The sequence below is a fragment of the Macrobrachium nipponense genome, chromosome 19, assembly GCF_015104395.2.
Source record: "Macrobrachium nipponense isolate FS-2020 chromosome 19, ASM1510439v2, whole genome shotgun sequence".
Classification (NCBI taxonomy): Eukaryota; Metazoa; Arthropoda; class Malacostraca; order Decapoda; family Palaemonidae; genus Macrobrachium; species Macrobrachium nipponense.
Genome location: NC_061088.1, coordinates 22,397,663 through 22,422,099, shown reverse-complemented (window position 1 = coordinate 22,422,099; position 24,437 = coordinate 22,397,663). Strand labels below are relative to the sequence as shown.

General features: G+C 51.2%; 1 protein-coding gene across 1 annotated transcript in view; it reads left to right on the top strand.

The window, feature by feature from the left end:
• The window catches only part of LOC135214911 (alpha-2-macroglobulin receptor-associated protein-like), an 85,978-nt gene continuing 61,541 nt past the window's right edge, over positions 1-24,437 (top strand). Inside the window, exon 1 of the mRNA XM_064249384.1 lies at positions 1-261. Within this exon, the coding sequence (XP_064105454.1) occupies positions 109-261 (153 nt within the window). The 5' untranslated portion in view covers positions 1-108. The remainder of the gene's footprint in view (positions 262-24,437) is intronic.

Here is a 24,437-nt window from a genome sequence, read left to right as displayed (position 1 = left end):
ATTAGACGTCACATTCAACAACAACAATAGGAAAGAAGTTGTAAACAAATTCTCTCCGCCGGGCATCCCTACGTATAATTACCGATTTCTTCACCTGACGTCCTGAAAATGCGCTCCCTTATACTTATATCACTGTGTTTTAGTGTTGTTGTGAGTCTGCGTGAGAACAAGTACTCAGAAGATGCCAATACGAAGGTACATTTCGAAAGAAGTCCCTTCCGGATGGCCAAGCTGAATCTGCTCTGGGAGAAGGCGCTGAAGGTAAACCTCAAACTTCTGCCGGTTCCTCTCGTGTCATTCAGAACAGGAAGGTGGTGAATTTGCTCTAACCACTTTGTGTAATTCTTTATGCACACACTATGCAAATGCCATAACCACCTGTTGCTTAGAATACCTACTAGATTTTCTTATAGGTACAGTAGCATAGGCTACCTACGTACTAGTAGGTATTACTAGGGTAAAAAACCGTAGGGTCCAGAGTGGACCATGTTCGATCAGCCTAGACAATCCCAAAAAAAGTACATTATAACACGTCCTGATATCGGAGATGGGCATCAGTCGCGACTTGTTGGTGAGAAATGGAGCTAAAGACCTCTACTCTCCTTTCGAAGTAAGTATTTTCTCCAAAGTTAGAAATTAAGGCCAGATTTTAAGATTTAAACAGAGGGTACTGAAAACGGTCTCAACGTAGTGCAAATCTCACCAAAACGCGTTCAACATTTTTACTTACAACTCTAAATATTTAGAAGATTGATGCCATCTCTGTTTACGGAGTCGCTTGTGTCAATAAACTAACCATTTCCTGTGATAAATCCGCACACCACTTGTACCCACAGACGCTGGGGCACTTTTATCACAACAATCTGAAAACTTTTCCTCACCGAGTAAACAACTGATTTCTAGAAGACGACGACGAAGAGTGCACTTGGATAATTTTTTAAATAAATAGTAAAACATCAATATTTTACATATTTATGATGATTAATTTGAAAATATTCGTTATTGAAAAAGTTTCTCGATTCTGACTCGAATTTAAGTAATTATTTTTTGGAATTAGAACGTTCTTTTAAGTCCTGTATTATGACGTCACGACATCTTGACTTTCATACCTATTGTAAATAATTGCTTTACTCAACTTTTTTGCAGAACAGTTTACCACTTATTCATGCAGATTATCAGCTCTTCATGTAATTGGTATAATCGTAATGCGCATATATATCTTTATTATTTACTTTTTGGATATATGAAGATGTTTTACTGCCGGATTATCGCCGTAGTGTGACGCAATCATTTTCAGTCCCTGCGCCTCTGTTTTCGCATCATAAGAAATTATGGGGCCGAATTTGCAATGACCAGAAAGTCGTTAAAAGAGGAAAGTTACCATTGAGGGGCATATGTTTTGACTGAGAAAAATACAATTTGTTCATGACACTTACCTGCCAGATATATATATAGCTGTATTCCTCTGACGACCGACAGAATTTCAAAACTCCCGGCAAACGCAGTGGTCGGCTAGGTGGTTAGTACCCATTCCCGCCGCTGGGAGGCGGATACCGGGAACCATTCCCATTTTCTATTCAGATTTTCTTCTGTCGCCTGTCGGTAAACATCTGTTTACAGACCTCCGCTTAGGATTTCGAAAACTTCATTTGTCACTTGAGTATTGGATTGTCTTTTGGTTTCGGACTTGGCTTAGTGATTTGGCATACGCTATTGTGGTTTGGATTTTGATTTTGGCTTTGATTTTTCTTAGAATTGAGATGTCTGGATCTAGTTCTACTAGTTTCAGGGTGTGTGGTGTAGAAGAATGTAAGGTGAGGCTACCAAAAGCCTCGGTAGATCCTCACACAGTGTGTGTGAATTGTAGAGGGCATGTTTGCTTGTTGGATGATGGTGCAAAGAATGTGAAGTATTAACTGATGTCGAATGGAAGGCGTATGAATCTTACATTCGTAGACTTGAGCGTGACAGAATTAGGAGGTCTTCCTCCAGGAGTGCTTCTGTTAAAAGTCAAAGTAAAGTTGCTCAATCTAACATAAATGTAGAACATGCTACGCATAACCCTATAATTTCTCCTTCAGATAAGGAAGTGATTGTTACCGAAGGGAATGCCCTTTCTACCATTTTAGAATCGATTCGGAACCTTGAATCGAAAATGAAAGTGCTACAATCTAATGTGCAAAAGTGTAGTGATAATGTTGTAGTGCCCCTAGTGAAGTGGAGGGGGTGGCGTCAGATCGGTCCTATAATGCCTCCAGGTTGAGACCTCTGTCGGACTCCCAGAACACAGGGAATGGACATGTCGAAGGCCGAAGGAGGGTTACGGGAATTAAACACCGTCTGGCGTCCCTTCGGCAGATCCTGAAGACGCATCCCAGGCTGCCAAAGATCGCGCGCAAGCGCGAATCGTGAAGGAATGCTTCTCTTCCTCCGAGACGTCCTCACCTCACCGTGGGTGGGAATCTCGGAAGACCTCTCCGACTGAGAGTGGTAAGGAAGACGTAAGGTGTCGCACAAGCGGCCATCGTCTTTCTCGCCCTCATTGATGAAAGGTCTTTACGGAAGAGTACGCAGCCTCTCAAGTGAGTGTGGTAAGGAAGACGTAAGACGTCGCACTGGCGGCCATCGTCTTCTCGCCCTCTTAGGAAAGGTCTTACGGAAGAGCACGCAGCTTCTCCAAGTGGAAGTGGTAAGGAAGACGTAAGACGTCGCACTGGCGGCCATCGTCTTTCTCGACCTCTTAGGAAAGGTATGATGGAAGAGGACGCTTCATCGGGAGATCGAGAGCGTCCTCCGCCTCGATTTACGCTTCGGTCTTCTCCGGAAGACTTCGAAGACAGTATCCCGCACAAGAGATTTAGGACGCTTTCTGAGCGTCCTGATTCGAGTCCGGAGAGAAGGAAGAAGGCGTCCCCTCGCCCATCTTCTTCTCAAAGGTTCATTCCATCATATGGTTCTTCACCATCAAAAAAGACTCTCGAAGCGATTCGTCAACAGTTGGATACGTTGTTCGCCAAGAAAGAGGAAAGATCACGTAGTCGTAAAAAAGATCTTTGGCTACCCGTCAAGAAATCTAGACGTTCTCCTACGGCTCTCTTCGTTCTTCGTCTTCGTCTGATCCGTCGCCTTCTAGACCTCATCGACTCAATCAGGAACGCGCAAGCGGTCCTGCTGGGAGAGTCTCTAGAAGTATTGGCGGTAAAGATAAAGACAATAGGTGCCGCACAGGCGGCCGCCGCCGTCGTCTTTTCCCAGAGTCGAAGAACGTTCAGAAGGATCGCTCAGGAATAGAATTGGGAGGAATGGATCTTGACTTACAGGAAGAGCATATTCAACAAAACAAACGCTTTGCTAACCATGGACGCTCGTAAGGACGTTTCTCTGGGACCCTCGGGGTCGGAAACGTCGGCTGGAGAGACTTCAGACGCACGATTTGTTCCGACACAGCATACAAACCTTCGGTCCTTTTACAATAGGAAGGTACTAGCGGCAGCTGGATAGGTCGTAAGCTTTCGAACAAGGGGTTCGGTAGTTAACTGCTTGTCCGACAGGCGCGCGCGCGCGACTGGGAGGTAAACAAACCACTTTTGCTTTCGGCCTCACAGCGAGTGGACGTGTGTGTTCGACGCTCTCTGCCCGCTTCTCGTCGTCTGCTTTCTTGAGTATATGGTTGTGTTTGTGTATGAAAGAATTCATTGTAAGTACAATCATTTCTCTCTTTTCATATTTTGAAGTGTTATTGATTAATGATGGAATCTCCTCGCCTCGCTACCCCACGGAGACAGGGTACGGGTACCGAAGGGCGTAAATGCGGGAAGTTCCGCTCTTTCCCGGAGATAGACCCTCATATATTGTGTGCTCGGTGTCGGGGGCGCGAATGCACCCGAGCCGAGCCTTGTGATGTTTGCAATAATTGGTCGGAGGCGCAGTGGACTTTGTATGAGGGCAGGAAGAAGCGAAGGCCTGCAAAGGAGTCGTCGGAAAGCTCTCCCGCGACTCCTTTGGTGACGGACACTTCGTCTTCTTTCCTGCCGCCCGCTCAACTCCCACGTATCGCGCCTTCCCCTTCGGGGGGGGTTTCTCGGTCCTTCTCCTCACCTGACTTGTCGAGTGTGGAGGAGGGCGCTAGGATACCACCCTGACGTCGAGTTGTACTCTGGGTCCTCTATCCGTTCGTCTTCGCGCGAACGGGTAGAGGATCCTCCTAATCACCCGACTTTTGCCTCCTCAGGTGCGGTTGCCGCGAAGGACGACCTCGGACAGGTGTGGGCATCGTTGGGGCTGCAGGGCGTGCCGAGTGTCCAGGGGCTGCTCTACCATCTCGCTGGCTCCGTGGCGGTCACCCATGCAACAGTTACGACCACCACCACGACCCTTACAACACCCGGCTACGCTTCACCTCCTCACCTGGTGTACACCCCGCACGCGGTCTCTGTAACACCTACCACATCGGTGCAGGGGCCAGTCGCCGTACCTCGGGGGAGTGTGATGCCGCCACCTGGGTTTGCCGTGCTGCCGCGACCGGACTTCGTGTGCCCGAAGAGCTCGCCCCTTGGACCTCCCACCACCCCCAGTACCAAGGATGTCTGTGCCGCTGGTCCGTCCATCTGGACCGCCTGCACAGCCTGCCGTACCTGCCGTACCTGCCCAGCCGCTGTTCACGGACGTGACGTTGATGACCACTGCTGCCGTTCCTGTTCCTGCTCCTGCCGTATCGACTGCCGTTCCTGTGATGCCTGCACCTGCTGACGTTGTTCCTGTTCCTGGCTCCGCTGCTCCCGATGCTGATCTGTTCGGACAGGTGCGTCCGGGCCCTGTTGCTTCGGCAACAGCAGCCCCGGCTCCGCCCTGGATGACAGATTTGACATCGGTCCTGAGGAGGTTGACGAAGAAGAAGAAGAGGAGGAAGGTGTCGTCGTCGTCTTCATCGTCTTCTCTTCGTCGTCGTCTGCCGCCGCCCCTCTTCCCCTCTTCTTCTAAGGCTCCCCCGCCTAAGAAGAAGAAGGTCGCTCCCCCCCCCCCACCCCCCCCCCCTAAGAAGTCTCCTTCGGGAACTTCTAAGGGCCCGTCTCGCTCTGGTGAGACGGGGGGTTCTTCCGCTGGTCACCCTGCTCCTTCGGGAGCAGGACCCGTCTCTTCTTCCGCAAGGAAGAAGACTACGGGGACCAGAGGAGTGCCGGCTAACACCGGCACTTCCTCACCTGCTGTTAGTGGTTCGGCCACGGCAGCAGGATCCGTCTCGGCCCTCGTCGTTCGCGAGAGGTACCGAGTGTACGGTCGCCTAACAGCGACCGTGCAGCTAGGAACCAGACCTCTGAGCCAGCTCAGCGTCAGGTTCACGGCACGGAGCGGAAGACTGGTGACAGCCGCTCACGCGACTCTCACCAGACCAGCTCTCGCTCTCGCGGCGAGCAGCTGGCTACCCGGGCGGACGTGACGGTCCATGACCGGCCACGGGCTGAGGCTGGGAAGAGGTCCCCCCGTTCGCCGGCACCAGCCACGGCTGGTACCAGCGACGTGACGCGCCGTGAGGATACGCACCGGTCTCACCGTGACAGTGGAGCTCGCGGTCGCCTGACCGTCACTCTACAGAGAGCGATCGGGTACGGCGACCAGCACCAGCTCCTCTGACACACGAGACCGGGGCCGCTGTTCTCGGTCCAGCCGTTCTCCACAGCGAGACGACTCGACTAGGCCTGCAGCTCGATCGCCACCGCGGGTTGGCGATCGCCTGCAGTCTTCCAAGCACACTGGTTCTGCCAGCGAGCGAGGAGGGAGCGTCAGGTCTGCCTCTCCCATACCTTCAACCTCCTCGGGTTACACCGGGAGGGGCGAGGTATTGAGGAGTGATCGTGAGGGGTGCGCCCCTCAGGATCCCACCACGTCGTCATACGTACCAGGCACGGTTCTCGGACCAGCCAGGTCGTACGCACAGGTGGTTGGAGGAGACCGAGAGGGGTCTGTCGCTGTTCCTCCCCTCGAGGGAGGAGGGTCTCGGGAGATGCTCCTGTTTGAGGGAACTGGATGGTCCGAACTGCCGCATGGAACGCAGTTACTCCTGAGATCCAGAGGAACTTTGCCGAGGTTATTGCGCTGATTCGTCAGCACAACGACCTCGGGGAAGGATCGCCGCTCCCCCAAATCCGAGCCCACGTCCCGGCTCGAGTCGTTCTGGGGCCCGAAGAGGGAACCCAGACCGACGGTGGGTTTGGGGGTGCCGCGTTCTGAGCTTGCAGACTCAGTGCTGGACCAGGTGGAATCGCTTGTCTCCGGACAAGACGGTTCGCTCAAGTCTGGCAGGTCGAGCAAGCTGCTTCCACCTCCTCTGCTGCGACAGCGGCGTTTTTACGTGCCATCCGAGGATCCGATGCCGCCCAAACAGGTGAACCCGGAGTTAGCCAGGCTGACTCCGGGTGTGTCTCTGCAGCAGCTCCTGTCCGAGAACCTATGGTTCTCGCAGCAAGAGGCACTCGGCCTGGAATCTACTGCCATGGCAGCTTTCCAGGCCGTCTCCTGGTTAGATCTGTGGTCCCTCACAGTATCTAAGGTCGCAGCCAACTCCGGGGGAATTTCTCCCGAAGATGACTCGGCCTTTAGGAGGACTTTGCCAGTCTGGAGGAAGAGCCATCTCCTTCCTTGCCCACCAGACGGTGAACCTGTGGGCCAACCTGGTTCTCCGACGAAGGGACGCTGTCCTGACTCGGGTTTCCAGGGCGGCCGGGCGTGAAGCGGCGTTGTGGGTCTTCGCAACGGACCTCTACGGAGTTCCCACAAATCTCTTCCCAGGAGAGATGGTGGACGCTGCGGTGGACAGACGGCGCACTGACGACAGTGACCACCTGGTTCACCAGGCAGTCTCGAAGGCTTCTGGGCAGCCTCGGACTGCGGCCAAGTCTAAGAACTCGGCTAGCGCTTCCTCGGTGGCTAAGACGGTAGCTGCGTCGAAGCCCCGGGGAAAGACTCTGTCTTCTTCGACTTACTACTAAGGGAGCCGTAACCAGCCCTCCTCCAGCCCCTCCTCCTCCCGTGGAGGCTCTGGGAAGAAGTCGAAGAAAGGGGGGAAACGCTAGGGACGGCGTTCCCCCTCACCTGCTACCGGAAGTGGGGCGTGCCTGGCCAGCCATTGGGCAACTTGGCAGCGCTACGGCGCCGAGACCTGGATTGTAAGATGTCCTTCGGGAGGGATATCTATTACCCTTCGAATCTCGGCCACCCCTCACCTCCAACCCGGTCCAACAGCAGTCGTACGTTCCAGGGTCATCGAAGGACGTAGCATTGAGACAGGAGATCAAAGACCATGCTGAGCAAAGAGAGCTGTAGAAATCGTCACGGATCAGTCACCAGGCTTTTACAGTCGACTCTTCCTGGTAGGAAAAGTCTACGGGAGGCTGGCGCCCGGTGATAGATCTCTCTCCTTTGAACCGGTTTGTTTGCCAGACCCGGTTCACGATGGAGACGGCACGGTCAGTGCTCGACTCCATCAGGGAGAACGATTTCATGCTTTCAGTGGACTTTGAAGGATGCGTATTTCCAAATACCCATTCATCAGTCCTCCAGAAAGTAACCTCCGCTTCATCCTCGACGGGACGGTGTACCAGGTTCAGGGCCACTTTGTTCGGTCTTTCAACCGCCCACAGGTGTTCACGCGAGTGTTCACTCTGGTGTCTGCTTGGGCCCATTCGCACGGGATACGTCTGATGAGGTATCTCGACGATTGGTTAGTCCTGGCGAGCTCCCGCTCGCAGTTGCTACAGGACAGGGATCGACTGCTCGAGTTCTGTCGCGATCTGGGGATCGTTGTGAACTTCGAAAAGTCCGATCTCGAGCCCAAGCAGAGGATGAAGTACCGGGGTATGCTGATCGACACGGTAGCAGGGCGAGTCCTTCCCCGCAGACTCGCGGATCAGCAGATTCAGGGAGGCAGCCAACCAGTTCCTGTCTCGGCAGGAAACAGGTAGCTCAGCGGACGGGCAAGTCGTGATCGGACACCTGTCGTCACTCGAGAAGTTAGTCCCTCACGGGCGTCTTCACCTGCGGTCTCTTCAGTGGAGACTAAAGGAGAGTTGGTCACAGGCGACGGATCCCCCAAGCTTTCCAGTGTCACTGACACCGGAGGTGAGGCAGGACCTAGCCTGGTGGCTGGACGACAGGAACCTCTTAAGAGGAGTGCCTCTGCGCACTCCCCCCCCGGACATGCAGCATGTTCTCAGACGCATCGACCGAGGGATTGGGGGCGCACACCTGGAGGAGTTGCTGACTTCAGGAGTGTGGGACGAGAACGACAAGCACCTTCACATCAATGTACTGGAACTCAAGGCAGCGTTCCTCGCTCTCCAAGAGTTCCAGGACCGCTTGATGGGACACTCAGTGGTGTTGATGTGCGACAACACCACGGTAGTGGCTTACGTCAACAAACAGGGGGGCCTAGTCTCTCCCGTTGTACCAGTTGACTCGGCAGGTGCACGAGTGGGCCGAGGCACACTCAATAGAGCTGTCGGCACGCTACATTCCAGGGAAGAGGAATGTAGTAGCAGACACGCTCAGCCGTCGGGATCAGGTGATAGGGACCGAGTGGTCTCTACACCAGGACGTGGCGGAAAGGCTCTTCGACCTGTGGGGGCGACCAGTCGTGGATCTGTTCGCCACCCGGCACAACGGAAGGAAGCTCCAGGTGTCTTCTCGGCCCGTGCCGGACCCATGGGCAGCTGCAGAGGACGTCTCTCCAACACCCGTGGGACAACCTCTTCGTCTATGCCTTTCCCCCGTTCAGCCTGATTCGCAAAGGTGATCAGTCGAGCACTGGTCACCCCGAATCTCAGGATGATCCTGGTGGCGCCCAAATGGCCACAGGCCATTTGGTATCCGGACCTGCTGGCTCTTCTCGCAGGAGAACCGAGAGAGATTCCCCCCTTGGCACAACCTTCTCGCCCAGCCACACGTCGAGCGGGTACCACCGAGCAGTCCAGTCCCTACGTCTTCAACGGCTGGCTGTTATCCACCATCTCTTGCGAACGAGAGGCTTTTCTCGTAGCGCAGCAACAGAGATGGCTGGAAACGTCCGTCAATCCTCTGCAGCTGTGTACCAGGGGAAGTGGGCCATCTTCTGTGGTTGGTGTCGTAGACGGGGTCTATCTCCTCTCAGAGCCACTCTTCAGCAGGTAGCGGATTTCCTCGTTTTTCTTCGCCGAGAGAAGCTCCTCTCAGCCCCACAGTCAAAGGATACAGAGCCGCCCTGGCTCTCGTCCTGAAACTGAGGGGATTGGACATCTCGAACTCGTTCGAGATCTCCTTGCTTATGAGGAGCTTCGAAAGGTCTTGCCCACCCAGGGAACTCAGGCCCCCTGCGTGGGATGTGACTCTCGTCCTTAGGAGTTTGACTCGAACGCCGTTCGAGCCACTCCGAGAGTCGTCCAGACAGGGATCTGACCCTCAAGACCCTCTTCTTGCTGGCCCTGGCATCGGCAGAAGAGAGTAGGGGAACTTCATGGTCTTTCCTATGATGTACGACACTCCAGGGGATGGGGATCTGTGACGCTCGATTTCGTCCCGAACTTCGTTGCGAAGACTCAGAAACCGTCGGTCCCTGACGACAGGTTCGAGTCCTTCACGATTCCCTCCCTAATGGACTTCACCGATAATGATGCGGATGAGATGCTGCTTTGTCCTGTGAGGGCGCTACGGCGCTATCTGAAGAAACTCGACACCTCAGGCCTGAGTGTCGACGCCTCTTCGTTAGCACCGGCGTAACCAAGAAAGAAGTATCCAAGAACACTCTTTCATTCTGGCTGCGTGAGGTCATCAGGAGGGCGTATGAGGCTGATGGTAGTGACGACATCCGTACGTCCCGTCCGAGAGCTCACGAAGTCAGAAGTATTGGCCCCTCGTTGGCGTTTCGTAAGAACTTCTCCGTGGCGCAGGTCCTGAAGGCAGGGGTCTGGTCTAACCAGACTACCTTTACGTCCTTCTACCTTCGGGATATTGCCCACAGGTCCTTGGATACCTTTTCCTTGGGACCCGTGGTGGCTGCTCAACAGTTGTGTAGCTAACCCAGACCCTTGCAGGCTGAAACAGCATCGAGTCCTGGTGTGACTGTGTGGATGGATGTGTAGTGAGTGAGTGACTGGCTCCCTCTTCCCATCTCCTCCTCCTCTACCTGTGGGCAGAGGGCCACGGTCGTCACTACGCTGGATGAGGACGAGATGCAGGTGAGCTATATGACAGAGCCCCATCCTATCCCTTTCACTAGGGATAGGAGCAGAGTATCCACCACTTCCTCCTACAAGGGGGGGGAAGTGGATGCCTACAAGAGTCAAACCCATGACTTTATATTTGCTCCTGTACAGGAACAAGTTCTTACATTGCTGGTACGAAGAGATACGCTTGCCTCTCTCTTAGTACTCGGTCCAGAGGTCTGACCATTGATCCTGCGGTGCACACCCCGATCAATCGGACAGAGGCTTGGATCCCTCCCTCGCTCTTACGACCAGGGAGGCTTCCAAGGTTGGGCGAACACCAGTCCTGTTCACAAAAGACTCAGATTCCTCCCACCAAGAAGTGAGTCTTCCTATTGTAAAAGGCACCGAAGGTTTGTATGCCGTGTCGGAACAAATGACAATTTGTCCAAAATTGCATTTTTCCTAACATACAAACCTGAGGCCTCCACATAGCCCACCTCATGCCACCCCTCACTCTGCAGTTTTTGCTTGGGCCAAAAGCAAAAGTGATTTGTTTACCCCATCCCAGTCGCGCGCGCCTGTCGGACAAGCAGTTAACTACCGAACCCCTTGTTCGAAAGCTTACGACCTATCCAGCTGCCGCTAGTACCTTCCTATTGTAAAAGGACCTCAGGTTTGTATAGTTAGGAAAAATGCAATTGTTCCGATACGTAATACAAACCCTCGGTCCTTTAACAATAGGAAGTAGCTAGCGGCAGCTGGAACGGTCGTAAGCTTCGAACAAGGGGAGAACGGTAGTTAACTGCTTGTCCGATCGTCGCGCGCCGCGCGACTGGGAGGTAAACAAATCACTTTTGCTTTCGGCCGCGGGTGTGAAGGACGTGTTCGTCATCGCTCTCTGCCCGCTTCATCGTCGTATGCTTTGTTTATATTGTGTTTTCTACTAATGGTTTGTTTGACTTGAAAATGAAACTGTAAGTACACTGTTTTCATTTTCATTACTTAATTATGAACCCTTGAATTATGTCTCGGTGCCGAGGGCGGGCGCGCTCGCGCCGAGTCATGTATTTGGGCGAAAGGGTGTAATTGAAAAATGTAAGTACTTTTTTCATTATATTTTTGCCCTGTGCGTTCGTTACCGAGAGTGTGATTGCGCTCGGCACGAACTTTTAATTTTGTATAATAGAATGCAATGAAGTGGATTCGCAATTGCATATTCATTTTCATTTTCATTGATTGATTGCAATGAATTTAATCTGGATCAATTTTCGTTCTTACCCGGGAATTGATCCTTACGATTTTTTATGTGAAATGAAATCGCAAGTGCAGGTATTCTGTTTCATTTTAATATATATTTTATGATAGCATCATATGATTGGATCAAGTTTCCGTTCTTACCCGGGAATTGATCTTTTCTCCTTTAAGTTCTATGAAGTGAATCGCAAGGGCAGTATTCTGTTTCATTTTCATATTACTTTTCACTGCTGTGGCGGGGTGGGGGTGGGGGAAGCGAAGGTCTGACAGGAAGTTGGTAGCGATTCTTCGTCTTCCTTCCTGCCCCCCGCTCAGCTTCTTCATTGTATTTTGTATCTTTGGGGTTCTTCCTTGCGTTCGGGGTGGGGCATGTTCTTCCCCCCGTGCGTGAGGGAACCCCTCTTACTAATCTATCTATGTTACCGCGCAGGTGCTACATAGTGGAGACGACCTTGGATGTAGATGTAGATCCTCACGAAGGTTTGTACTCGTTGTCGGGGCGAGAGTGCTCCCGCAACGAGCCCTGTGTAACGTGTATGCATTCGTCAGAGGCGCAGTGGGGTGCTGTACGAGGACACAAGAAGTCATCGGAAGTCCAGTGACTCCTTTGGTAACGGACGTCCAGTTGTACTCGGGGTCTTCCGTCCGCTCTGGGTGGGGTTCTCTCCCCCCAGGCGCGAGGGAACCCCTCTAATTAACCCGACTGTTGCTTCCGCAGGTTTGCCATCAGCGAGGACGACCTGGGACAGGTGTGGGAGTCGCTGGGACTGCAGGGGTTGATTCAGCGGTTGGCGGGGTCGGCAGTGGTCACTCATGATACGGTAACCACCACAACAACCACCAATCTCGACACCAGCATATGAGATGTCACCGCACCTGGTGTACACACCACATGTCATGTCGGTAACACCCACGGCTGCAATCCAGAACCAATTCCCTGCCGTGCCAATCAGGACGGTGCCACCGCACCTGGGTTCTTTGTATTGCCGACCCCGGACTGCCGCTGCCCAAAGAGTACCCCCCTGGACCTGCCGCCAGTGCCGAGGATGACGGTAGCTGCCGACAGGACGCCTGTCTCTCCTGTGGTACCTGCCCGTGCTGCCGTACCTGTTGCGGTCCCAGCCGCTCATTCCCTTTCAGATCAGGTGCCTGCTGCTCATTCACTTTCAGATGTTCCTGCTGTTCCTGGACCTGTTCCTGTTGTTCCTGCTGTTGGTGATGCTGTCACAGTCTCAGGTCTTTCCGGACAGGTGCAGTCGGGCCCTGTTGCTTCGGCAACTGCCCCGGCTCCCTCCTGGATGGAAGACCTGACGTCTGTCCTGCGGAGCCTGGCGAAGAAGAAGAGGAAGAGGAAGAAGGTGTCCGTCGTCGTCTTCGTCGTGGCTTCTTCGTCGTCCGCTGCCTCTCCTTCCCCTTCGACTTCTAAGGCCAAACAGCCGGAAAAGAAAAAAAAAAAGAAAGAAAAAAAAAAGAAGAAGAAGAAAAAAAAGAGAAGGTTGCCTCCAATTCCCCCCTAAGAAGACTCCTTCGGGATCTTCTAAGGGCCCGGCTCGCTCAGGCGAGCTGGGGAGCTCTTCTGCTGGTCCTCACCTGTTTCCTTCGGGAACGGGGCCCGTCGCTTCTTCTGCAAAGAAGAAGTCGACGGGGACCAGAGGGCACCAGCCTCGGCTGGTGCGTCCTCACCTGGTGCTAGCGGGTCTGCCGCTAAACCAGGTTCCGTCTCGGCCGCTTCTCGTTCGCGAGAAGCACCGAGTGGACGCTCTTCCAAGAAGACCGTCCAGCCAAAGTTTTGACGCCCGAGCTCGCTCGCCGTCAAGACAGCGGCGCGGAGCAGAAGGACTGGCGAGAGTCGTGCACACGACTCTCGCCAGGCCAGTGGACGCTCTCGCAGCGATCAACTGGCTGCTCGGTGGGCTAACGTGACGGTCGCTGATCAGCCACGGGTTGAGGCGAGGAAGGAGTCCCCGCGGCCGCCGGTACCAGCCACGGCTGGTACCAGCGACTCGACGCGCCGAGAGGACGCTGGCCGGTCTCGACGCGACACAGAGCCTAGCAGGTCACCCGTCCGCCGCTCCCGATGGGACCGGGCGGAGACGGTGACCAGCGGCAGCTCGCCTGACGCTAGAGATCGGTCTCGACGTTCTCAGCCGAGCAATCGCCCCAGGCGAGCGGTAAGGCTAGGCCTGCTGCTCGACCGTCACCGCGGTGGGTTGACGATCAAGCAGCAGCCCTCCACGCACGCTGGTCCTGCCAGCGAGCGAGGGGGAGCGTCAGGTCTGCCTCTCCCATAACGGGTTGAGGCGAGGAAGGGGTCCCCGCGGCCGTCGGTACCAGCCACGGCTGGTACCAGCGGCTGGTAACCTAGCGGCTCGACGCGCCGAGAGGGACGCTCAGCCGGGTTCTCACCGTGACAGCGAGCCTAGCAGGTCACCTGACGCCGCTCCCATCGGGACCGGGCTGGGAGACGTAACCAGCACAGCTCGCCTGACGCTAGAGATCAGCGTCGACGTTCTCAGCCAAGCCTCTCGCCTCAGGCGAGCGGAGGCAAGGCTAGACATTGCTGCTCGATCGCCACCGCGGGGGTTGACGCATCAGCAGCAGCCCTCCAAGCACGCTGGTCCTGCCAGCGAGCTAGGGGGGAGCGTCAGGTCTGCCTCTCCTGTACCTTCAACCTCCTCGGGCTACGCCGGGAGGAGCGAGGTACCTATGAGTGATCGCGAGAGGTGCGCCGCTCGCGACCCCGCTATGACGCCGTATCTTGACCAGGCACGGTTCTAGGACCGACCAGGACATACGCGCAATTAGCTGGAGGCGACCGTCAGGGGTCTGCCGCTCTTCCTCCTTCTGAAGGAGAGTATCTAGGGATCTGTTCTTGTTGGAGGACTGGACGGTCCTACTCCGCAAGACGCGGTTACTCCCGAGATACAGAGGAATTTGCAGAAGTCATTAAGCTGATTCGTCAGCATAATGACCCTGCGGAAGGATTGCCGCTCCCACCAGCAGAGCCCAAGTCTCTGCTCGAGTCGTTTTGGGGCCCGAGAGGGAACCCAAAACCGACGGTGGGTCTGCCGCGATCGGAGCTTGCCGATTCTGTCTCGAACCAGTGTCTCGTCTCCGGACAAGAAGGCTCTCTCAGTTCTGGCCGGTCGATCAAGCTACTTCCACCTCCTCTACTGCGACAGCGCGTTTTCTACGTGTCTTCGGACACCGTATTTAAATACTCCTTCGGTCCTCCTGAGAGGTTTCGACCTCGACGAGGACTGGAATGAGTCGGAGGACGGTATCGCTCTCTCCTGTCAGGTGTCGATCAGCCCCACCCAGACGACGTTCACAGTGGCGGCAGACCCTTACCTACAGTGAGAGTTCGTAACCCTCCGCGGGAAAACGTTTTCTCCTGACGATACGTTTCCCAGACTCTGAGAGCCATCGCCGCAAGGCGATGGCTGCTCCTACTCTTCTCCAACTGCTAGTTCCACTGGGAAGGCGAGCGAGTATCCAATTCCTTCCCCATTCCCTCTCTCACTTACGGCTACGAGAGGGAAGGGGAAGGATCCTACAGAGATTTCTTTGTAGGACCCACGTTCGGGACTGCGATACCGGGGGGGACTTCGGGTCCTACCTGACGTAAAGCCCCGGTCGTTGAGGAGGAATCCTGCTCCATTCTCGATTTCTACGGGAATCGAGAGGACCACCAGCCGATATCGTTTGACGAATTCGGTGGGGGTTTCGCAGACTGCTTTAGAATTCTACGGAATTCTAGCGCATTCAGAGTGTTCGCGTTTTTTTACGATCTTCAAACACTTACGCGAGACCACGGTCCTTTAAAGTGAGCGAGACGAAGAAATCCCCGATATGTTACACGATAATCGGGAACCTCGCCTATGCTCGAATTCCTGGAATTTCTAGCATTGTGAAGAAGGACTGCTGCTGAAAGAAACTATCTCACAGTAGGGCGACCAACCTGGAATAGAGGAGATCGGACGGGAATATCCAGTTTGGCTTGAACTATCGTCTTAGTATAATGTTCACCGTTGAAGCTTCCTTTTCGAGGAAGACTTCTCCTTCACTCGTCTTTGATAGAGAACGAAGGTGGTCGATCTCCAATCCTTATTTTGTTTCCTTGAAGGAAAGAATTTAGGATGGAGATCGTTGTGCAGAATCCTACAAATATACTACGTATATTAACCTCGCGACCTGATTCTGCTAAGCAGTTGACTTGTCCGAGGGGTAGGCGCATATCCTAGTTATTCTACGGATTGCGACTTAGACGAGAAGTATTCTAATGAACTGCAACTCGGGGTTGCCTGCAACCTCCCAGGAGTTTTCAGTTTCAATTTATATACTTATGGTTTTGTCACGACAACACCATTTCAACTTTTATATTTATCGAAATTCGTTTCGCCTAAATATAATTGACCCGAGCATATCTTTTATGCTCGGTAGTTCTAGCGAACGCATTCCTTCGTGGAATAATGGATTACCTGGCAACTCAGGATGACGAGTCAGCAGGCTCAACCACTGCGTATTGAACTGCCTCATAGCAGCTCAGTATCAGCTGGGCCTCCGAGATTCACGGTCATGTATGTCTCTCTCTCCCCTGCTTGATTGACTACCGAACCGTATCTCTGCCTAACAATCATGGACTTAGGTCTCTGATTAACGGGGGGATTTCTCGCAATAAAGAGGACCATCTACTGCGGTGACGCTGGATTCCATCGCCTTCGACATTGCGAGAATTTTCAACAGAGATATCTCTTGGACTCTTTCATCTTTCTGTTTACCGCACTGGTAACAGAAGTCTGTACAAGTCTCCCGCTGCATCGCACTGCGATAATGCGAATGATTTTGCAGACATCTGAGTTTGTCTTCAAAATATCTCGTATTCGTAGGTGTACAATTGTTCATTGTTCAACCCGAATTACAAGATGTGTCAGAAGACATCGCCTACTCTCCGACCTGACAGCTCTACCTCCAAACGGTTCAAGCCCATGAGAAGCAGTTCTTCAGGCGGCTTTCACCTGTGTTTTCATTACCGAAGAACGCCCCGCTTTCATTGCAACTACGACTTCTCACCGGACAGCAATGAAATAGAGGGGTAGCGTTTTCAGTCATTTGTAAGCATAGGTTATGAATCTTGAGATCCTTCTCTCGATTCATATGTGAAGACGTAGGTTGCATTCAATATCTACCTTCGTCTTCAACGGTACATAGTGTTGTTTTCTCCTTAGCTGAGATTCAACAAACATGAGATGTTTTACCTTCAGGGACCTCGGTCTCTAGAAGGCAATTGACTTTCGCCTGTTGGGTACATGCCTTAAGAGAATCATCACCTCGCTGTCCGGCATTGGTGACAAACAAATACATCATTTGTTTGGTCTCTCGGCATAACCCTTTAAAGGCGAAGGTCACGTGACTTACTCGGATGCTTTGACAACTTGCCTCCTACCGAACGCAGCAGTCGGCAGCTGTCAGAGCGCCCTGAGTCAGTTACGAATTACGCTGTTGACTTAGTTCGGTTGTTACACAGCAACCAATACTTCGTTTTAATAGCTTGTCACAGTACCCATACCATTGACACCCACCATGGAGTGTCGGTGTCCTATCACTACCGAGAACTTCGCTGCATGGGATAGGAGGATGCGAGAGACTTCGTTGCTAACGGACAGACCAGTATGGGTACTGGACATCACCGAAGTAGAGAAGAGGGATAGGTCATGCGACTATTTCCTTCTTTTCCTCTGAGGAACTGCATGACTTCTACCTGCGAAGTCAGGCACCCAGGGGATGGGGATCCGTGACGCTCGATTTCGTACCGAACTTCGTAGCGAAGACTCAGAACCCTTCGGTCCCTGACGATTGGTTCGAGTCGTTCACAATCCCCTCCCTAATGGACTTCACCGCCTTCGATGCGAAGGAGATGCTGCCTTGTCCACAAGAACTTCTCCTTGGCGCAGGTACTGAAGGCAGGGGTCTGGTCCAACCAGACCACATGCCATTCCTTCTACCTTCGGGATATTGCCCACAGGTCCTTGGATCTTTTTTCCTTGGGACCCAGTGGTGGCTGCTCAACAAGTTGTGTAGCGAACCCAGACCCTCGCAGGCTGAACAGCATCGAGTCCTAGTGTGACCGTAAGAAGGGATGGTGGGAATGAGAGTGTGACTGGGCTCCTCTTTTCCCATCTTTTTCTTCCCCTCTACCTGTGGTTAGAGGACACGGTCGTTCCACCCTGCTGGATAACAAGGACAAAGATGCAGGTGAGCTACTCAACAGAGCCCCAGCCTATCCCTTTCCACTAGGGATAGGAGCGTATATCCACCACTTCCTCCAACAAGGGGGGAGGAAGTGGGATGCCAGCTTGAGACAACCCATACTTTATGTTGCCTCTTGCAAACAGGAACAAGTTCTTGCTTGCTGGTACGAAGAGATACGCTTGCCTCTCTCTTAGTACTCGGCCCAGAGGTCTTGACCATTGATCCTGCGGTGCACACCCCGATCAATCGGACAGAGGCTTGGATCCCTCCCTCGCTCTTACGACCAGGGAGGCATTCCAGGGATGGACGAACACCAGTCTGTTCATCAAAAAGACTCAGATTCCTCCCACCAAGAAGTGAGTCTTCCTATTGTTAAAGGACCGAGGGTTTGTATTACGTATCGGAACAAATGACAATTTGTCGAAAATTGCATTTTTCCTAACTATACAAACCTGAGGTCCTTTAACATAAAGTCCCTCCTCATGCCACCCTCACTCTGCGTATTTGCATGGGCCAAAAGCAAAAGTGATTGTTTACCTCCCAGTCGCGCGGCGCGCGACGATCGGACAAGCAGTTAAACTACCGTTCTCCCCTGGTTCGAAGCTTACGACCGTTCCAGCTGCCGCTAGCTACTTCCTATTGTTAAAGGACCTCAGGTTTGTATAGTTAGAAAAAATGCAATTTTCGACAAATTGTCATTTTTGGACAAAATTGTCATATTAGTTCAGAAGAAGGATATGAAGATGAATATGAGGACGTTGTTGAGGACGCGAGGCGTAGGGCTAGTAAGGACGCTCGTCGTCCTTCATATCAGTACGCGTTCCAGGACGCAAATGAGGACGCTTTCCAGGACGCAAATGAGGACGCTTTCCAGGACGCAAATGAGGACGCTTTCCAGGACGCAAATGAGGACGCTTTTGAGGGCGCTAGGCGTCCGATGCATAAAGTTATCCTGAGCAGAAAAGAACAGGTCGCTAGTCAGAAGGATAAGCGCCATATGCTTCAAGGTAGTAGGAACTACAATATCAGTGCTCGTCAAGAGAAATCGTATGACGTCAGTTTGGAAAATTCGGAGAGAAAGTCAAGGTTAGGAGAACATAGCAGACTCTCCTCTTCAAAATTGATTTCAAACACAAAACCTACGGTTCGAAAGGGAGATGAAACTTTGGTTTCTTCTTGTTCAATGCAGAATAAGGCTATGTCTCCATTAGAAAATAAATCGTCAAGCGAGACTGTTTCGGAAGAGGAGGAGGATCCTACAACCTCATCCTCTGTGGATTATAAGACTCTGACTCGTCTTTTAAAAGATTTGTTTCCCGAGAAGTTCCGAGCTCCAGTTCCTCTCTCTCCACCTTCGCAACTAACCTCTTCGAAGGCAAGGAAGACTCCAAATTTTGTCAAAATGGCCACCTCGCTCTCGACTAAAAGGGCTTTTAAACGAATCCATGATTGGATGGAATCCAAAAAGACAAAGGGCAAGACTTCTTTTGCACTTCCCCCCACAAGGCTTAGTGGAAGATCGGGGAAGTGGTACGCAACAGAAGAGGAAGCAGGCTTGAGAATCCCCGCTTCTGCACAAGGGGATTTCGCCAACTTAGTGGAAGCTCCTAGAAGATCTTACCTGGCATCAGCGAAAGTTTCGTGGACAATGTCGGAGATAGATCACCATCTCAAAGGCCTTTATAAAACTTTGGAAGTTTTTAACTTTCTAGATTGGTGTCTGGGCGTCTTGGATGTTCAGTCTAGAAGCCCAGATTCCATCTCATTGGAGGACTTAGCGAGTATTTTGTCATGCATGGACAGAGCAGTAAGAGATGGCTCCGACGAGCTGGCATCACATTTTGCGTCGGGAGTCCTGAAGAAACGCGCACTCTTCTGTAGCTTCACAGCTAAGTCAGTGTCACCAGCGCAAAAAGCAGAATTGTTGTTCGCTCCCTTTTCTGCTCATCTTTTTCCACAATCGATGGTAAAGGATTTATCAGTAAATCTCCAAGAACGAGCGACGCAGGACTTATTGTCTCGGTCTTCGAAAACGTCTGCTGATCAGATGTCTTCAAGAACCACGCAAGCTTCTAGGAAGAATTATAAGCCCTTTCGTGGAAGAGCCTCTTCAAGAGCTGCTGCTCGAGGGAGGAGTTTCCCTAGGGGCAGAGCCCCCTCAAAAACCAGGGGAAAGAAATGACTTCGGCCCTCCAGACACCAGTCGGGGCGAGACTCGCGCTATTCGCCGAAGCATGGAGGATAAGAGGGGCGAACTCTTGGTCACTCGAAGTGATCGGAAGAAAGGTTACAAAATCCCGTTTCTATCGAAACCACCATTAAGCATAGAAACCAATAGACCTTTCGCCCTCTTATCAGGATTCAAGCAACAGATCTTATTAGACCTTTTGGATCAGATGTTGGAAAAGAGAGCAGTAGAAAGAGTCGTGTCACGGAACTCCCAGGCTTCTACAACAGGCTTTTCCTTGTTCCGAAGCACTCGGGAGGATGGAGACCTGTCCTAGACGTAAGCAGGCTGAATCTTTTTGTAAGGAAAATAAAATTCAAGATGGAAACTGCACAGTCTGTTTTAGCTTCCCTGAGACCAGGAGATTGGATGGTGTCCTTGGATCTCCAAGATGCCTATTTCCATGTTCCGATACATCCTCGGTCCAGGAAGTTCCTCAGATTCGTTCTGAAAGGACAGGTCTTCCAATTCAGAGCTCTCTGTTTCGGGCTGAGTACAGCCCCTATGATATTCACGCTTCTGATGCGAAATGTAGCAAGATGGCTCCATCTCTCAAAGATAAGAGTCTCACTCTATTTAGACGATTGGCTGATCCGGTCCACTTCAAAGGAACAGTGTCTGGAGGACCTACATACGACATTACAGCTGACGAAGGACCTGGGCCTTCTGGTCAACTTCGAGAAGTCCCATCTGATTCCCACACAGTCCATCGTGTATCTGGGGATTCAGATGGATTCAGTGGCTTTTCAAGCATTTCCATCCATAGAACGTCAGCTAAAATGCGTTAGAGAAAGTATCGGTCTTCTTAGAGAAGAAATATGCTCGGCGAGGGAATGGATGAGTCTGCTGGGGACCATTTTCCTCGCTGGAGAAATTTGTTTGCTCTGGGAAGGCTGCACCTCAGACAGCTTCAGTTTTTCCTAGCAGACAACTGGAAGAACAAGAAAGACCTAGACGAGATTTTGAGAATCCCTCAATCGATCAAACAGCATTTGAAGTGGTGGTCCGACCCCGTCAAGCTATCGGAAGGGATGTCCCTCAAAGTTCTGAGCCCAGACCTAGTGTTGTTCTCAGACGCGTCCATGACGGGCTGGGGAGCAACACTGGGGGAGGAAGAAGTGTCAGGCCTCTGGAGAGGGGAACAGAGGTCCTGGCACATAAACCTCAAGGAGCTAGAAGCAATTCGATTGGCACTTCAATGCTTCGAGTCAAGGATTGTGGGACGAATTGTACAAGTCAACTCGGACAACACCACGGCGCTCGCATATCTCAAAAAACAGGGAGGAACTCTATCTCGCTCCCCTGTTCAAGATAACGAGGGAAATCTTACTTGGGCGAAGCGAGGAAATGTAACGATTCTAACGAGGTTCGTTTCAGGACAGCAGAACGTTCGTGCGGATCTCCTCAGCCGTCGACATCAAATGCTTCCAAACGAATGGACTCTCCATCCAGAGGTCTGCAAGGAGTTGTGGAAACTTTGGGGACGCCCACTGGTAGACCTCTTCGCGACAGCAAAAACGAAGAGGCTTCCGATTTACTGCTCTCCGGTTCTAGACCCAGGAGACAATAGCAATAGACGCCATGCTTTGGAATTGGAAGGGGATGGATCTCTACGCCTTCCCTCCATTCAAACTCCTGGGAGAGGTAATAAGGAAGTTTGCGGCGTCGGAAGGAGCAAGAATGACGTTGATCGCCCCCTTTTGGCCTGCAAGCGACTGGTTCACAGAGGCCATGTCATTTCTGGTAGATTTCCCAAGGACACTTCCAGAAAAATCGATCACTCAGACAGCCCCCACTTCGAGAGGTATCACGGAAACCTCTCCGCTCTGAGTCTGACTGCATTCAGACTATCCAAAAGTTGGCCAGAGCGAGAGGTTTTTCAAGATCGGTGGCAAGAGCTATTGCCAGCGCTAGAAGAACTTCTTCCCAAGCTGTCTACCAATCGAAGTGGGCTGTCTTCAGAGGTTGGTGTAGAAGGAAAAAATATTTCCTCCTCCACGACCTCTGTGAGCCAGATTGCTGATTTTCTCTTACATCTTGAGAGATAGACAAACTTTCAGTGTCAACGATTAAAGGCTACAAAAGTATGCTATCAACGGTCTTTCGACACAGAGGCTTGGATTTATCGAATGATAGAGATCTTTCACGATTTATTGAGGTCCTTTGAAACATCAAAAAGCTCCACGAGACAAGATTCCCTCATGGAATTTAGATGTTGTCTTAAAGTTTTAATGTCAGCCCCATTTGAACCTATGCACGCTGCCCTCTTTGAAAGATGTAACTAGGAAAGCTATTTTCCTGACCGCTTTGGCAACAGCTAAGAGGGTTAGCGAAATCCAAGCTATGACTAAACATGTGGGTTTTCAGAGAACACAATGCGGTGTGTTCGCTGAGCCCCTCGTTCTTAGCGAAGAACGCAAAACCCATCCAACCCCTGGCCTAAAAGCTTTGATATCAAGGGTTATCAGAGTTCGTCGGACGAGAGCCGAGAGAGTTTTGTGCCCTGTCAGAGCTCTCAAATTTTATCTAGAAAAGACCAAACAATGTAGAGGCCCGTCGGCACAACCTGTGGTGTTCGGTCAAGAGGCCGGAATTACCAATGTCTAAAAAACGCACTGGCGTTCTTCTTGAGAAATACCATCAGGGAAGCTCATTCATCCTGCACGGATGGTGATCTTAAACTGCTAAAAGTTAATGCTCAGAGGTTAGAGCGGTAGCTACTTCGGTGGCTTTTCAGAAAATATGGCACTCAGTGAATATCCTGGGTGGGTGCCACATTTTGGCGAAGCAACTCTGTGTTTGCCATCACACTACCTCAGAGATGTGAAGGCGACATATGAGAATTGCTACTCGCTTTGGACCATACATTTCCGCGGATACAGTATTGGGGACGAGAAGCAATACGAACCCCATCCTTTAGAAAATGGATGTGTGTGATTTTAATTATGGGTTTGTTTTTTTTTACGGTCGTAGGGTTGGCCGCTTGAGGCGGTCTTCCCTTTAGTTAGCCTGAAAGTTATGGGGACTAACTTTAGTGAGGCTAGGTTAGGTGGTAGTTTTTTATGCTTCGTTGTCTTCAGTATGGTCAATATGGTCTAGTCACATTGTGGTCACGCTCCCGTTGACAGATCATCTAGAACTATCCAGCTGACAGGTCACTACCTTGCTGGAAATTCTAGTTAAGCAGAAGCAGGCTTGGGTGACAGTAATCACGAAGTCAGCTATGCTAACAGGTAGGGAACCAAGATGTCAATCATCTGCATGTGAAATGTTTCCAAAATCCTTCTATTCTGTCCCTTCCCACCTCCAATAGTGGGATTCAGCTATATATATATCTGGCAGGTAAGTGTCATGAACAAAATGATATTGTCATGATACAATAAAGTTTGTCATACTTACCTGACAGATATATATAATCAAGTACCCACCCACTCCCCTCAGGGGACAGTGGTAAAAGAAAATCTGAATAGAAAATGGGAATGGTTCCCGGTATCCGCCTCCCAGCGGGCGGGAATGGGTACTAACCACCTAGCCGACCACTGCGTTTGCCGGGAGTTTTGAAATTCTGTCGGTCGTCAGAGGAATACAGCTATATATATATCTGCCAGGTAAGTATGAACAAACTTTATTGTATCATAACAATATCATATTTATTCAATAGCTAGCTTGTAAAAAATACTTGATTACAAAAAACTTGATTGACAACTAAGCAGCATACCTACTATGGGTTTCAGAGACAGTGCAAGCACGTTTTTGGGCAATACCTATTTCTGTAACGAACACTCGTATCAGAACGAGATTTTGCTATAGTGCATTACACCCAGTGCCGTAATTTATAAGGGTATCGTAAATCACTAATCGTAAAAGAATAACGACATTGTCCGTGTACCAAGAGACAAAAACTCCATTATGCAGAAAGGATAACGAACACGCGTATAAAGCAATACCCCCACTCCACCTGCCCCACCCCCCCCCCCCCCCCCTCCACTGCCCCCCACCTCCTCGTTCCTTCGCCTTCCTTTCTCTCTCTCTCTCTCTCTCCTCTCTCTCTCTCTGTTGCCATTCGGTATGTGTTGACCCTCCATACTGGGTATAAGACTACACACAACGTTGAAATTGGTGAAATTAGGCTAGTATTGAAGTATATATACATAAATATTAAAGCAATTTTATCATTATTGCATTACTATGACAACTAGAATTCATGGAAACAGTTTATAATAATGAAACGGCGTATGTGTGAAGCCTCCACTAATGTGGCAACGATGATTTTGCCATTCTTAGCATGCAAACATTAAAGCATGCAAACATTAAAGGTTACATTTATTTCTGGCATACGGTTATTAAAGAAATTCAAAATACTAATATAGACTGAAATCAATGAAAAGTGCTAGCAAAAACAAAAAAGCAAAAAAAAAAAAATGTATATAATTCACTTATCCGTAGTCGTTCCTCTATGCACTTATCCGTAGTCGTTCCTCTATGGTTTTTGGCAGCCAGATGTACGAAAACGTTAGAAACATTTGATT